The following is a 15,746-nucleotide window of genomic DNA, read 5'->3' on the forward strand; positions in this document are numbered from 1 at the left end:
AGATGCAGGGTGGCAGCATTCACCTATTGCCAGGAAAAAGTGGTAACTCCACTCTTCAAACAATTCTCAACAGTAATTATTTTAAAGTACTCATCTTATAATTAGGGGAAACCAGTAATGCAGAGACATTGAAATAAGATTAAAAACACCAATTTAATGAAAGTTATGTATATTCTTACACACATTTCTATAAAATAGTGGTTTTGCTATATTAAAACCCATAATTATAGAGATAATTCATCACGTCCAATAAAGAAATCTGAAAAATGTCTGTATTTATATTACAGAATATTTGGTTTGTTGAGATTGATGGCTGATTTCACTTGTGAAATAAATGCTAAAATGTGTTTTCTGCTGTCTAGTTCTGTGTTAGCTTGATACAAGCTAGAATCATTTGAGAGACTGGAACCCCATTGAGAAAATGCCTCCATAAGACTGGATTGCAGGCAAGTCTGTAGGACATTTTCTTAATTAATGATCAATGTGGAAGGATCCAATCCATCGTAGGCAGAGCCAGCCCTAGGCTTGTGGTCCTCTGTTCTACAAGAAAGTAGGCTGAGCGACCCAGGAGGGGGTCAGGTCAGTAAGCAGCACTCCTGCATTCCCTGTATCAGCTCCTGCCTCAAGGTTCCAGCACTGTTTGAGTTCCTTTCTTGACTTCCTTTGATGATGAACAATGTTGTAGAAGTGTAAGCCAAATGAACCCTTTCCTCCCCAACTTGCTTTTGGTGATGTTTCATCATAGCAATGGAAACCCGAACATGTTTACTTGAAACACTTGAGGTCTATTCAGATATTTTCCTCATCTTTCTTTTCCCCTAAAATGAACTGCCCTGCAACAGAGATGAACTTTTATCTTCCTGACCCTTGATGCTTCTCTTTCCCTCTGGGGAAGTGGAATAATGGGTAGTGAATTATGGAAACCTTAAAAATATAGTCTATCCTGTGTATGGGTAAGGGGAGAATACATAGATACTGCTAGCTGTTCTAGAAACTCTGAGAGATGTGAATAATTTATGTAGATAGCTACACACTGAGAAAGCAATTGCCATGGCATCTGTGAGTAGTTGTCAATGGGAATTACAGATGGGTTTTTGCTTGACTTTGTTAAACCACACCTACACTATTTAAGAGATTATTGTAAACTGTCTCACACACTGAGGTTAATAGCCATGAGAAATGTCTTTCCTAATGGCCATTCTGATGATGTACAACCCGAAGACATACTTCTTAATTAGTTTCTCGCAGTTAATAGAACATTTGGGGAAATCACTATTATAGTTTCTCTGGTTTGAGTTCAGCCATCTCTGATACACGTTGCATTAAAGATATAACCTGTGAAAAGATGTGTGAAAAAATAATTACAGCATTTTTTCGTAGCTAGCAAAGTAGACAAAAATCTACAAATATCTAGAATTTTATTATCTACTATTATGAGGTAATTGAGGTTGCTTGGACTTCACAAACAATTCTTAATAGATATACTATGAAAATACTATAGTTAAATTTAAAGTGTTTTTAAATGGACATAGTGTCTTTCTTTTATGTCCTTGTTGTAAGAAAATCAAAAGCTCACATGCATGCTGTCAAAAGTAATCAGTTACCAAAATGAGTTTTTGGCTCAAGAAATTAAAGTTTGCATGAGCTCTGCCTTTTTCCAATATTTTTACTTTCATTCTTTTCTCCAAGATGTATTGTATTTCCTTAATAAATGCTAATGTTTTCAGATTTTTTTAATATTTATATACTGCTCCATACAAATTCCACAAGATTTCTGTTGTGCTAATTATGACACTGCCTTCCTTCCATGTTGGGGTACTTAAAATCTTATGTAGAGGTCTAGACATTTTCGTTCATGTGTTTCAACCCCTGCTTGGACATCAGCACCAAAGAGATTTTGTCACTGATCACATGCTGTTGTGGGACTTCAGTCTTCTGTATTTTTGAAAAGAATTCCACTTTTCCTATTATGCAGAGTTATCCTATTTAATTGAATGCATATGTTAGTATAGGCAGAAATTGGATCCATGTGCTTTACTATAAAATCCTATAGCCCGTTTCCTCAGAGAAACCCACAAACTCCTATCAGAAATGGCTAGGTGCACTAGACTGTTAGACTTTTTCAGGTAAATAATAAACCAATAGGAAAAATACAAACTTGCTTCTCATATAATTGTATTAAAATGCCTCACACATTAAAATCAAAACAAAATAAAAACAAAAACAAGATAGAGGTCAACCAAATGGCTCAGCCAGTAAAAGTACTTGTTGGGCAGGCCTGATGACTTTAGTTATAACCTGGAATCCACATAAATGTTAAGGTAGAGAACTAATTTCAAAGTTTCTTATGACCTCCCCACATGCATTGTGGCACCTACCTGCCCATACTTACACATCATGCACTCACATATTCAGACAACAATAAAATAAAAATTTTAAAGGAGTTAACAATACCTAGATTAACAGTATAAACACTTCTCAGTTTAACAAAGGGTTTTAATGCATGTAGAGATAGTTTTGTTTTCTGTTTTGGCTCCTTGACTTCACAGTTTATAATAATACATTTTTCATCTATCTTAAGACTTTAAATTTATAAATATTTTTTATATTATCAAAACATAAATAAAAATACACATATCAATAGTATTCTGCCTTGAAGAAAACTGAGATATGTAACAGTCTAAAAAATCATGAAATACAAGTGGTATAAAAAGGAAAGTGGATCAGGCCCTCTGAGTGGGTGAGACAGTTGATTGGCCTGATCTGTTTGGGAGGCATCCAGGCAGTGGGACCGGGTCCTGTGCTCATTGCATGAGTTGGCTGTTTGAAACCTGGGGCCTATGCAGGGTCCCTTGGCTCAGCATGGGAGGAGGGGACTGGACCTACCTGGACTGAGTCCACCAGGTTGATCTCAGTCTGTGGGGAAGGCTTTGCCCTGGAGGAGATTGGAATGGGGGGCGGGCTGGGGGGAAGGTGAGGGGGGCGGGAGGGGGGAGAACAAGGGAATCTGTGGCTGATATGTAGAACTGAATTGTATTGCAAAATAAAAATTAAAAAAAAAAAAAAAAAAAACTATATGGAGAAACCCTGTCTCAAAAAACCAAAAAAAAAAAAAAAAAAAAAAAAAAGATGATTGTATGGGATCAGTAAACATGATTAGAAGGCAGAAGCTACTGTTATGAATTGTAATGTATCTGATATAAGACACTTAGAGGAGTCGTGACCCACGCGTTGAGAACCACTGTTGTAGAGTAAAGCAAGCAGTATACTGTGGTAGAAAGAGAGATAAATTGAGAATTAAAACATAAAAAAAAAAAAAAAAAAAAAAAGGAAAGTGGGGGAAAAAGGAGAGGGCTTTAATTCAGAACATCAGATAAAGGTCAACACAGGAGAGGGAGGGCAGAGGAAAAATAATACTAATGATATTTGAACAGGCTATGAGGAATTTTTTTTATTTACCTAAAGTTATGTATAATACATATATGTATATACATATACACAGTTTAAATGATGTTATGCCACCAAGGGCTGAAAAAATGCATCCATCGAAGAGCCACAGACCACCTAACAAAAATCCTAGTGCCAGACATCAGAAACCCCATTTTGAGTTGTCCATTAGGGTAGCCTAATAGACTCCTAAAACAACATAGGCTATTACTGTTGCCCTAGGTTGCCCTCCAGTGATGACTGAAGTCAAAGTTCTAAAATTCACTGTAGTCTGTTCTATTGAAACTGTATACTATAGATAACAGTTGGGCTATCTATAATGGATTCTTTAAAACTGTGTTTTCAGCAGGGAGATGGCTCAGTGGATAACACATGTACCACACAAGTGTGAACACCGAGTTTGGATCCCAGGCTCCAGTAAGAAATATAAGAGGATGTGGTAGTAATCCCAGCACTAAAGAAACTGAGATGGGATCCCCAATTGCTAGGGCAAACTGGCTAGCTAGTGTAGATAAATCTAAGTTCCAGATACTCTGCCTCTGTTACTAAAGTGAAAGCAATTGAGGAAGCCACCTAATGTCAACCTCTGGCCTGCACACATGTGTACACTTGTGCACACAGGTACCCACACACATGTGAACATACATACACACACAGTAGCACACGCATGCCAGAGTTTAAAAAAGTTCTAGATACTATGACTGGTTAATTTATTGAAACATGATTAAAGATACTAATAAGTGAAAGCAACAAGTTGTTAAATTGAACACTTGCCTTCTGTAGCCATCAAGGAATAAATATAGGCTGAGCACATGCCAGTGAGAAGGCAGCTACTTCCCACTGTGAGCTTCCAGATACATATGATAGAAAACACACACACACACACACACACACACACACACACACACACACATCAAAGAGGATATGCTTCAATTTAATAGAATAGAATACTAATGCATACTAAATTGAATGGAACCACATACTACATATGAAGTTGATATAGATATGATAGGATAAAAGGATAAAATGATGAACCTATTTTAAAGAGCAACAACTTGTTTAAAATGTTGTACATTGGTATAGATTTTAGTTTGTTGATACAAATTAAAGTAATTTTGTTATACTGTGTATATATTTCTACTCTTGTTTAAGGTGTTATGTTTGTACAACTCATTTAAAATTGTAATAGATAATTAAAAATAGATTAATAATTAGTCATCTATGATAATCATACTCATAGCCATGTTAGTTAAGTCTTCTAGGTATACATAGATATATTTCAGATAGGTAATCTTCAAATACTTCAAAGACCTACAAAATATGGCATTTAAAATATTTTAAAATTTAGACTTTCTGGACAGTGAGACATATCTGCTCCTGGCAGCACCAGATTTACTTCAGAGAGGAGGATGGGCATCAAAGACACTCTATATGGAGTTTATTTTCTTCTTGGCAAAAAAAGCCATTTGGGCAAGAAACTACTTTTGCCTGACTGCTTGATCGACTGTACATGCAGGACCCATAGGAAGTTGACCACTGAACTTTGCTTGGTAAAATGGTCCTTCAGGTTCCTGCTTTGCAGAGGAAACTGCCAGACATTCTACAGGATACAGAAAAAAGTGACTAAGAGACTCTAGGCCTGCGGGCTGAAGACAGATGCCCCAACTTTACAAAAGAACTTTGGATGACTGTCCAGGCTGCCAGCTGTCTCTGTCTACTCTTACAAGACTCCCAAAAGTTGCTTGCATCCTTTTCCCATTTCTCAGGTAATAGTATATCCTTCTGAGATCTTTGTAACTATCTAGCTTCAACTACATCAATTTTCCTTAGTTATGATAAAAGATAACTTAGATATAAAACCTTAGATTCACAAATATAAGATAGATATCTTCTTTAATTTTGCCAAATAAACTAGTTATTATAAATATACTAGATATTATAACTGTAATTCTTGCTTGATAATTGTTTTGTCATATGTAATTTTACTATGTAAAAGTTAAAACCTTTCTTTAAAAAAAAAGAAAAAGAAAAAGGGGAGTGCTGTGGGATGTTCTGTGTGGCAAATGTGTTGCTCTGATTGGTCAATAAATAAAACACTGATTGGCCTGTAGCCAGACAGGAAGTATAGGTGAGACTAACAGAGAGGAGAGTTGAGGGAACAGGAAGGCAGAGGGAGAGACCTGCTGGCCGCCACCATAACAAGCAAGATGTAAGTTACTGGTAAGCCATGAGTCACATGGCAACTTATAGATTAATAAAAATGGGTTAATTTAAGATAAAAGAAATAGATAACAAGAAGCCTGCCACAGCCATACAGTTTATAAGTAATATAAGCATCTGAGTGATGATTTTATACGTGGGTTGTGGGACTGTAGGGGCTTGGTGGGACCTGGAGAGAAGCTCTCCAGCTACATGAAGTGCTAAGTTTCCAATGTTAGAATGACCGAGTAAAGAGTCAGGAAGCACAAGCACAAGCCTGACACTGAGTAGGAAACTCTTGGCATTAGTTAGCCAACTAATACTAGTAATTCTGTGATGCACCTCCACACTATTATTCCAGGCATTTAATGTGAAGAAAAGATCAGGGTCTATAACACAGCCAGACACGACAGGATCTCTCTCCCTTTCAGGCCATTCTCAAACACCTACCACCTACATACCTATACACTTGAGCTCATGGATCACAGGCTAAAATAGTTAGTAGGCAAGAAGTCAAGATCACCTCATTGCAGGTGTGAGCAATAGACTTATATTCAGAAGTCCTATTGGCAATATATGGAAATCTACTTTTCCTACTTGATAAAATTCCTTAAAGAATCTTTACAATGTAGAGTTTTTTAATATTTACACTGAACAGCAGGAACAATCGTTGTAGTCAAAGATACTTTCTGAAAGTTATTCCTGAAATAAGTATCCATTGCTTTTCCAGTTATTAACCAGACTATACTAATGTTGTATAACAGCAGATCTATTTTCCTTGTTTATTGGGACTTTAATGTAACCATTTTATTAAAGACTTTCAGTTGATGAGGATTAATGGGGTGACAAATTATTGCAAGGATATATTACTGTTATTATTTTGCTTTAAACATAGCAATGCTTGTTGCATACTTTATCTTAAACCTCGAAGTTCTTTCAAATGTGAGGCCAACTTCCAGTTTTGCTTTCAATTTCTTGGTCTTTATTATTTTAATTAAGTTTTATATAATCTAAGGTGTTGCTATTTGCTATTTCAATTGTTGAGGATTTTCTCAAGAATTCTGTTAAGCAAGCTGTGGCTTTATATCCTTTTGTAGGTTTAATCATCAAGTCTTTAACACTTTATCTTTCCACCTATCAAAATAATTCCCATTGTGAGAAACTAAAGCATGGTTTACTATTTAAAATCTTCTGTAATTTATAGAAATATATGGATTTTTATTCTTTTTAATTTTTGTATATGTATACAATGAAGTATGATCACATACTCTCCCCACTTCCCTTCTCCAGCTCTATCCTTTTCTCCCTAAGCAATCCCCACTCCTAACTTCATTTTTTTTTTTTTGCATAGCCCACTAATTCCAATTAGTGCTGCCAAGATGTGAATGGGCATGGGAATTTACTGGATGCTGGGAAATTCATCTAGAAATAACACTAACCCGAAAGAAATACAAGTGTTAGACAGCAGTGATGGTTCGTTTCTTGTGTGAACATGATTGGGTAATGGAATGTTTACAGTGCTTTGGAGCTATACTTTTAGATGGGATTGAAAGGGCATTTCCATAAAGAATTAACTGAGGGGGAAATGTCTGTTCTGAAGGGGGGGTCACTATCTCATGAGCTGGGGTTCCAGACTGGATGAGAAAGGAGAAGAGAGAAAGGCGGTGGAGCACAAGAATTCTCCTTTTTCTCCTTCCCAGAGCACTGAGATGTGACTGAGCAATTGCTGCACACTCCCGCCACCACAGGGCCACTCACTGCCATGGCCACTGCATCAGGAGAGACTGACATCCTCAAACTGTGAGACAAAATCAATGTCTCCACCGAAGATGCTTCCTGTCAGATGCTTCATCACAATGACAACGGAAGTATCTAATAGCCTTATTAAAGCCCCCAAAGCTATTTACAATGAAAATCTCTGCTTGTAAGCTACGTATAAATCCTTTAATTCTTACAGGAAAAAAGTCATAAGATGTAAAACTCTGATTTAAGAACGTCTTTTGCTCCTCCTTCTGTGCCTTTACATAGGTGACCCCGAGATAAGGACACAGCTGGTTTATATAAACCAGATAATGCTTTTTGACTATATTAGTTTTAAACAATAATTGGTTTCTTTTTTCCCCTCCCTTACTATAGCCCAACATACTAATATAATTCCATGTAAGTCCCTAAAATCAATCATGTCTACTGATGAAAGAATTAAGAATAATAGAATAAATCAGCAAACCAGCCAAGGCCAGATTATGTGTGTAGTAAAAAGTAGGGTTTTTTCGGGGGGTGGGGGGGTGAATGGTCCATTGGTGGAATGTAAGCTTCAAACCTGAACAGTATGTGCTTCAAAATCTTTGGGAAAAATAGTTTGAGGAAAGTTTGAGGATGTGTGTGAATATGTATGATAGATTAGAATTTAACTCAACACTACAGTTACTTAAATATTTAAGAAACAATAAAATGTTTTAATAACATAATGATAATACAAAATTTTTGCTACTCAGTTTAGAAGTACACTTAAAGACACAGCTAACATAACTTGGAATAGACAGCATTAACATGGGGTTATCTTGCATAGCTTCACCAAGGAGCTATGGCTCTTAATTTATTTATACAAAATTGATAACCAGAGAAATAATGTATGTGACCTGTAAATCATACGAAACACTTCCCACAAGTGTCACCATATTGGGTTTATATTTACAGTTTCTTAATGACATATTTGCAAGAGGAAATTTGATTGCTTGAAAATTATAGCTTAAATTATCCATAGTCATTAAAATGCGTTTACAGATCTGCCATCCCCTAGCACAGCCACAGCCCCATGTTCAGTCTCAGCAGGATGATCACACATTGCTATCTGTCTTATCTAGAAGGACAAAATTTCTAGAAACACTCTGGCAAAGGGATAGCTTACAAATAGCATATAAAAGTCACTTCACAAATTTCATGCAATAGTGATCAAGCTGAACCCTATAAAGTTAGCAATAAGCTAATACCACAGAGTGAATAGTCACCTAGAGATCATGATAGCAAACACTTTGAATCAGTGATGCACTTACAGAAACAGAGACATAGATACCAAGAGCATGCAAGAAAAAAAAAAAAAAACAGTTTCCTGTATCTGTCAGTCTTCTTGTTGTAGCCCTATAGAGTCTTTCCTAAGGACAGTCATCAGGATGCTCTCCAGTGCTAGCTAACAGGCACATGCAGTTCTCACAGGTAAATATCACTCTGAAAGTTGGTGTTTATCTTTAAAAGTGACTAGAGATGATGAAGGTTTAACCAAAGTTCACCAGAGACTGGAAATTAGAGGATTGCATTTAGGAGCCTTGAGGACCAGAGAGTACCAAATGACCATGTTACAGGTAATAATGTAAAGCTGATATGATGGACTTACCTGAGTTGCACATCATATTCTCTGACCAAGGACCTCATCTAGAGGACACATAGTAAAATGAATACACTCATCAGCGTGTGTAACCTGTCACTACCTACAGTGCACCAGGGTACAGGTGTGGTGTGCTTCTGATTAAAGGCCTTAGACTGAAAAGCTGTGCTTTGTTAACTTGATATACATGCTCTGTGCTTATTTTAAATATGTGCAAAATACATTCTCTTGAAACTTCAGAGTGGATGACATTCACACACTCCTGATAAATATTTTGATACTCCTGGTAAATGGAGAAAAGTACTTCATTGACTACCATTTTATTTGTTGGGAACTACAAACAATCACTATTTTTGTAACTCCAATGTTTGACTAATTTCTTGATAGTCAGTTAAGGGCTAAAATAACCAGAATCCATTTATAGTATTGTATCTTTCTACATTAACTACTTATTGACAATACAATTATAATAGTTGCAAGAATCCAAAGATAAATTTTCACATATTCACTGACATAATCATTGTTACATTCAATTTTTCCAGTGCTTTCCCCAGAATAATTCATTTTCTGAAGCAAAATGTGCACTTTTTTGTTAGAGTGGCTCTTCTAAACTCGATTATGGGAACACAGTGTGCATGTTTTATTTACTGAGATAATATCATTCCCTTCTAAAATCTTTCTCTTATTACCATCTCATTAAACTATCATTTATCTAGAGTGTTCTGAAATTTGGGGTTTCAACAGAAACAATGAAGGATGGAGACTTAAGAGGGAGAGAAAACAAAACACACAAGAGAAACAAGTTCGAACAATGTAAATTAATTTGTTATTGGGCAAACCTTCTGAATGATTGCCAAAATGTTTTACTTTAATCCAGCACTTGCTGATCTGTTTGCATGTACCTAATAATATCTTATCTAGGTTCTTAAACAAAGAAATGAAGGTAAATAGTTTCATTGCCTTTTGGCCATCTCATCTTCAATACTGAATAGGTTCCCTAGACGCCAGAACAACAAATGGAATTCAACGGCAGTTGAATATGGGTGGGGGTCAGACTTCTGTAAATAATTGGAGAAGCTCACAAATCTTATGAAATGTTTTTAAGATAATGGGCAAGTTTGAAGCAACAGATGGTTTTGTCTAACACCACGTTACTAGCTGTGGGAGGGCATAGTTTTCAAAACAGCAATGCATTCAAGAACCAGCTGCAGATATATAAAAAGAGGGAAAAACTTACCACAAAGTCTTCAAAGATTTTCTTGAGTTCTTCATGACCATGCCTTTCAGCAATATGCAGCATGTCTGAACCATCCATATTCTTCATCCTGGCTACCCAGGATGCCCCTGAACACTGCAGCAGATGTAGAGCCAGATTCTTTAGGCCAAACTTTGCTGCACAGTGGAGGAGTGTCGGGAGCTCTCTGGTGTGAGGATCTGGAGACAGGAAATACCAAGATTGAGTATTTTATTATATCTGCACTGCCATGAAATAGTCAAACACAAGCTATCCTTGTAAACCACATTCAGAAAGTTGAACAGAACTTCAGTAAACGTAAGAAAACACTGGTGGTTACTGCAATGGAGACCCTCCTTCCTATTTTCTCAAAATAAACACAAATGACTATTATCATTAGCATTTATGCACCAACCTTAATTGTGGAGTAGGCTTGAAATTACTGCAAGAATTTTACCTTTCACATTTCAAAAAATATACTTGGCCCTTCCTGTATGCTATGCAATGGGTCAAAGTTTGACAAACATTTTATAAGGTGAGATTTTTTTATGGGCAAACAGTGACATTATTTAAGGTCTTACCATCTTTCAGTAAAAATAATGTATTCTCTTGCAAATGTATAATATATAAATTTTTATTTGTTTGCGATCTTTCATTATAGACAGTTCTCTACAGTGGATAAAATAGGTCAAAGTTAATCAATACAGATATCAACCTGGTAATTTTGAATTCTCACATGCCTTGATTGCCTCATCCTTTGGTACAGCAGAAAATATAATACTAACAGTGCCATCCCTTTATAACCCATGCCCTATCATGGCTCCTGCATCTTGTCAGTTTGGCAGGCTAAGTTCCTATTAATTCAGGTTCAGTATTTTATTAAATAAATATTTATTAATTATAGGAACATATACATCCTTTAACATCAACAATTTATCTTGGTATCCTCAAGTTAATGTATTATTTCAAAAACAATAAATAACTTCCTTGGGATTCTATTTCAACACAGCAGAAGGAATGGCCAGCACTGTCCAGTGGCTCTTCCCTGTATCTTGAGCATGTATCCAGTGTCAATGAGTCAAGCTGTTCAGGTGATGCACCCATGACTCTATTGTATTATTATGAGGGGCCTTTCCTTGATCATGATTGTCCTGGTTGGTTTTATGTCAACTTGACCCAAGCCAGAGTCATTAGAGGAGAGAAAGCCTCAATTCAGAAAATGCCTCTATAAGATCAGTTTGTAGGCGAGCCTCTGGGACACTTTCTTTTCCTCTTTATAAAATCAAAGCATATTTTTTGAGTATCTGCTTGGTCTGGATCCATCTCATTTGCTATGTAGTAAATAAGAGGCGTATAATAATACTTTCTAGGAAGTAGGTTACTAGGCAGTGAGATAAGACAAAATTACCAAAGAAACTCTGGAGAGGCGATAAATCGCTTGCCTATGGTCGGCTACAACAAAATAGGAAATTATCCATGTAAATAATTACTGATGTTATGCTCAAAAATCCATTTTCAAGCTGGGCGGTGGTGGCGCACGCCTTTAATCCCAGCACTCGGGAGGCAGAGCCAGGCGGATCTCTGTGAGTTCGAGGCCAGCGTGGGCTACCAAGTGAGTCCCAGGAAAGGCGCAAAGCTACACAGAGAAACCCTGTCTCGAAAAACCAAAAAAAAAAAAAAATCCATTTTCACTAGTGGTTGTCTTGGGTGAGAAGAGGCAGAAATGGAGAGACAGAATGCAAAGTATCAGAATATAGGAGGGATAAATCTTGAACCTAACATAATCTGAGAACTATAGTAAATGCTGTATCAATCATTTTTGTTAGCCAGGCACTGGCAACGCACACCTTTAATCTCAGCATTTGAGAGGCAGAGGCAGGCAGATCTTTATGAGTTCAAGGCCAGCTGGTCTACAGAACAAGTTCTAGGATAGTCAAGCTACACAGAGAAATCTTGTCTTGGGGAAAAAAAAAAAAAGAATTTTTGCTAATATTTTAGATACTCCTGCCATTAACAAAATGGCAGCCAAGGAAATTTTCTTAATTAGTGATTGATGTGGGAGGGCTCATGCTCTTGGGTGGGTGGGGCTACCTCTGGGCTAGTGCTTTTGGATTTCATAAGAAAGCAGGCTGAGCGAGTGATTGGAAGCAAGCCAGTAAGCAGCACCCCTCCAGGGTTTCTGCATCAGCTCCTGCCTCCAGGATCTTGCCCTATTTGAGTTCCTGTTTTGACTTTCTTCAGTGATGAACAGTGATATAGACGTGTAGCCAAATAAAGCCTGTCTTCCCCAAGTTGCTTTGGTCATGGTGCTTCATCACAGAAACAGTAACCCTAACTAAGACAGTCATCTTCAGGATTTAACCCTAGTTCATATGCTCACTAAATATTTTTGCTTAAAGTTGCTTATGTATCTACTGTCATTAAATTTTTTTACAGAAGCATCATTTGTATTTAAAACTGAAGTGATTGTGTTCAGTGAATTTGGCAACTGTACATAGCCCTGTTACCATCACCTAAAGCACGTGAAAGCTTGAGTGTCACAGAAGTGCCCTCGTGTGCCAGTCCAGTTATTTTCTAATATTAGAGTCTGTTACATCCTATTTTTTTAGAAAACAGACAAGGTAGTTTGTTTCTTATGTGAGTGGAGTTATACCCTCTGCATTCTTATACAACACTGTCTCCTGTCTGTTTCTGCCCTTCAATTTTCCTGGGCAGAATATATTTTCCCAACACTCCTCAATTCCTTGTCTTCAGATACCACTCTCTTAAAACTTGTTTTTAGTGTTTCTACATATAGTATGTTTTTATTAATTTCTTTTTCTTCCAGGGCCTTGCAAGACCTACTGAATCTGTGATTTGCTTCCCTTCACCAGTTTAGGATCATTTTTGGCTTCAAATATTTTTCCTGCCTCATTCTTTCTCACCCTCATTGGGAAACTGAGTCACACAAATTCTAGATTAACTCAATAATATCAGCTAAATCATGAAGCAGAGCTAAGGTAAATGAATGCATCCAAGAGACGGACTTAGTCTTTTTACAGCTTTATGTAGATTCTGAGAATTTGTTTTGTCTTTTCTTTCAGTCGAAATAATTTATTTTGACCTGTTTTTAAATTCACTGATTTTATACTCTGCTGTTTCTTATACTCATCCTAATTTTATCTATCATCTATCTATCTATCTATCTATCTATCTACCTACCTACCTATTATCTATCAGTCCATTCAGACACGTTCTTGCTATGTGGTCCTTGCTAGATTGGTACCCATCATGTAGACCAGGCTGTCCTTAAACTCATGGAGATCCCCCTGCCTCTGCTTCCTGAATGCTGTGATTAAGAGTATGTGCTACCATGTCTGACAGTCCAACTAATTTTAAACAGCTTTATTTGATTTTTTCTGCCTCCTTTTTAATACCTGCTCACCAACTCCTCTCAGTAGGTTCTATAGAATGATCACTATAGTTATTTAAATACCATAACTGACAAGTTCAACATTAGGAGCATTTCCATGTCTGCTGTTTGGGCTGCTCCTTCCTTGACTGAGGAGCTCTCCTTCTCTTCCTTATCAAACATTTTGTAATATTACTGTATCATTTGCATGATGATAGAGGACTGAAATAATGAATAGTAATCCCACAATACAGCACTTTAAAATGCTGAGCCAGCTACAGTGGTTGAGAAGAATTAATCTGTAGAATGAGCAGAAGGTGCTTATTTGGGGGGCTTTATTTAGGCTCAGATGACCAGTGACTTCAAATACATTGAGGGTCAGATCACAGCTTCATCTTCAGCACAGAGTGAAGTCTGAGCCCTGGTGAGTCTCCGGGGAGTTGTGCTGTTGGTGGAGAGCTGCCGCCTCTTCTGCTGTCACTGCTTGGCTCTCCAGGGTTTGTGTTTTCCCTGGGATTCCTTCCCACTCAACTTTCTTCCCCCGGGACCTCCGTGGGACACTCAGGTAACATTCATAGCCCAAACCATTGTAGCTTGGAAGTGGTTTTTCCTGGGTTTCATGTGCTCTGTATTTACATTTTGGCTGCTGTTGCTCTCCATATGGCCAAAGATTTTGCAAGATTCATCTCAGCAACTATCTTAAGTCCGTGTTCTACTGCTGTAAAGAGATACCATGACTATGGCAAACTTTATAAAGGAAAATATTTAATTATGGCTGGCTTACAGTTTCAGAGGTTTAGTCTATTATCATCATGGCAGGAAGCATGGCGGCAAGCAGGTAGACAGTGCTGGAGAGGTAGCTGAGAATTCTACATCTGGCTGGGCAGGCAGTGAGAAGACAGTGAGACACTGGGCCTGGCTTGAGCATTTTCAAACCTCAAAGCCAGTGACACACTTCCTCCAACAAGGCCACACCTACTCCAACAAAGCTACAACTTTTTTTTTTTTTTTTTGGTTTTTCAGGACAGAGTTTCTCTGTGTAGCTTTGCGCCTTTCCTGGAACTCACTTGGTAGTCCAGGCTGGCCTCGAACTCACAGAGAGCCACCTGGCTCTGCCTCCTGAGTGCTGGGATTAAAGGTGTGCACCACCACCGCCCAGCTAAAGCTACAACTTCTAATAGTGCTATTCTCTGGTGACCAAAGATTCAAATCTATGAGCCTATGGGGGGCCAGTCTCCACTCCTCATAATATTCAGTGGTTTTTATGGATGCTGAAGCATCTTTTTAAGGGTCTATTTCAGATTCTATGTCATTGGTCTAGCAATTCTTCCTTCGTGGCAGCCTAAAGAAGAGAGCTCATGAGCAGTACAGTCCTCCATAGCTGGGGCTCTTTGCCATACACAGTCATCACAAAGTCAGCTCAACAAAGTTGGTCTGTTGTAAGATATTTTCTTGTTCTATCAGGTATAGATGTAGTCAAGAGGTTTATTTTTCTTTCTTGTGAAGGATCTGTCACATTCTGGGATTAAGTTTATTTATGTGTCTTCTATGATTAAGTTTCTGCTTGGTCCAAACAACACCAACAAAACAACAAAAAACAACTCTTCCTTGGTTTATAGTATCAGGGCTAGTGAAGTCATGGATTTCAGGAGAACATCTATGGCCACTTTTTAAACCAGAATAATTCCGAATCATATTCTAAATGCTGATCCTTATATACCCATCAAAGGTGTTTCTCTTTGGAACAGACCAAAACAAAACAAAACAAAACAAAACCCAACAAAACAAAACAAAACAAAAACACAATTATGAGAACTGTAACAGGTCTAAATGCAGAAAACAACTGATTGCGGGATGCCCAGCCCCAATGGATATATCTACAACACAACTACTACACTCAAGGCTCTGGAAATATCAGGGAAGAGGGCACTGAAAGATTGTAAGAGCCAGAGGTCCAAAACATCTGCTATAAGAATGTGTCTCCTAGAAATGACAGGGAAGCCTCACTCATGATGCCTCAACAATATGGTTATCTAAACAAGACCTAAACAAGTACATTACCAAGACATGCCAACATTGAAGGAAGAAATCAC

At 37.5% G+C, this 15,746-nt stretch overlaps 1 protein-coding gene across 1 annotated transcript in view; it reads right to left on the reverse strand.

The window, feature by feature from the left end:
* Bank1 (B cell scaffold protein with ankyrin repeats 1) overlaps positions 1–15,746 on the reverse strand; it is a 230,354-nt gene that overhangs the window by 147,748 nt on the left and 66,860 nt on the right. The window contains exon 7 of the mRNA XM_059266624.1: positions 10,266–10,462. Within this exon, the coding sequence (XP_059122607.1) occupies positions 10,266–10,462 (197 nt within the window). The remainder of the gene's footprint in view (positions 1–10,265; positions 10,463–15,746) is intronic.

Source organism: Peromyscus eremicus, chromosome 6 (assembly GCF_949786415.1).
Source record: "Peromyscus eremicus chromosome 6, PerEre_H2_v1, whole genome shotgun sequence".
Lineage (NCBI taxonomy): Eukaryota > Metazoa > Chordata > Mammalia > Rodentia > Cricetidae > Peromyscus > Peromyscus eremicus.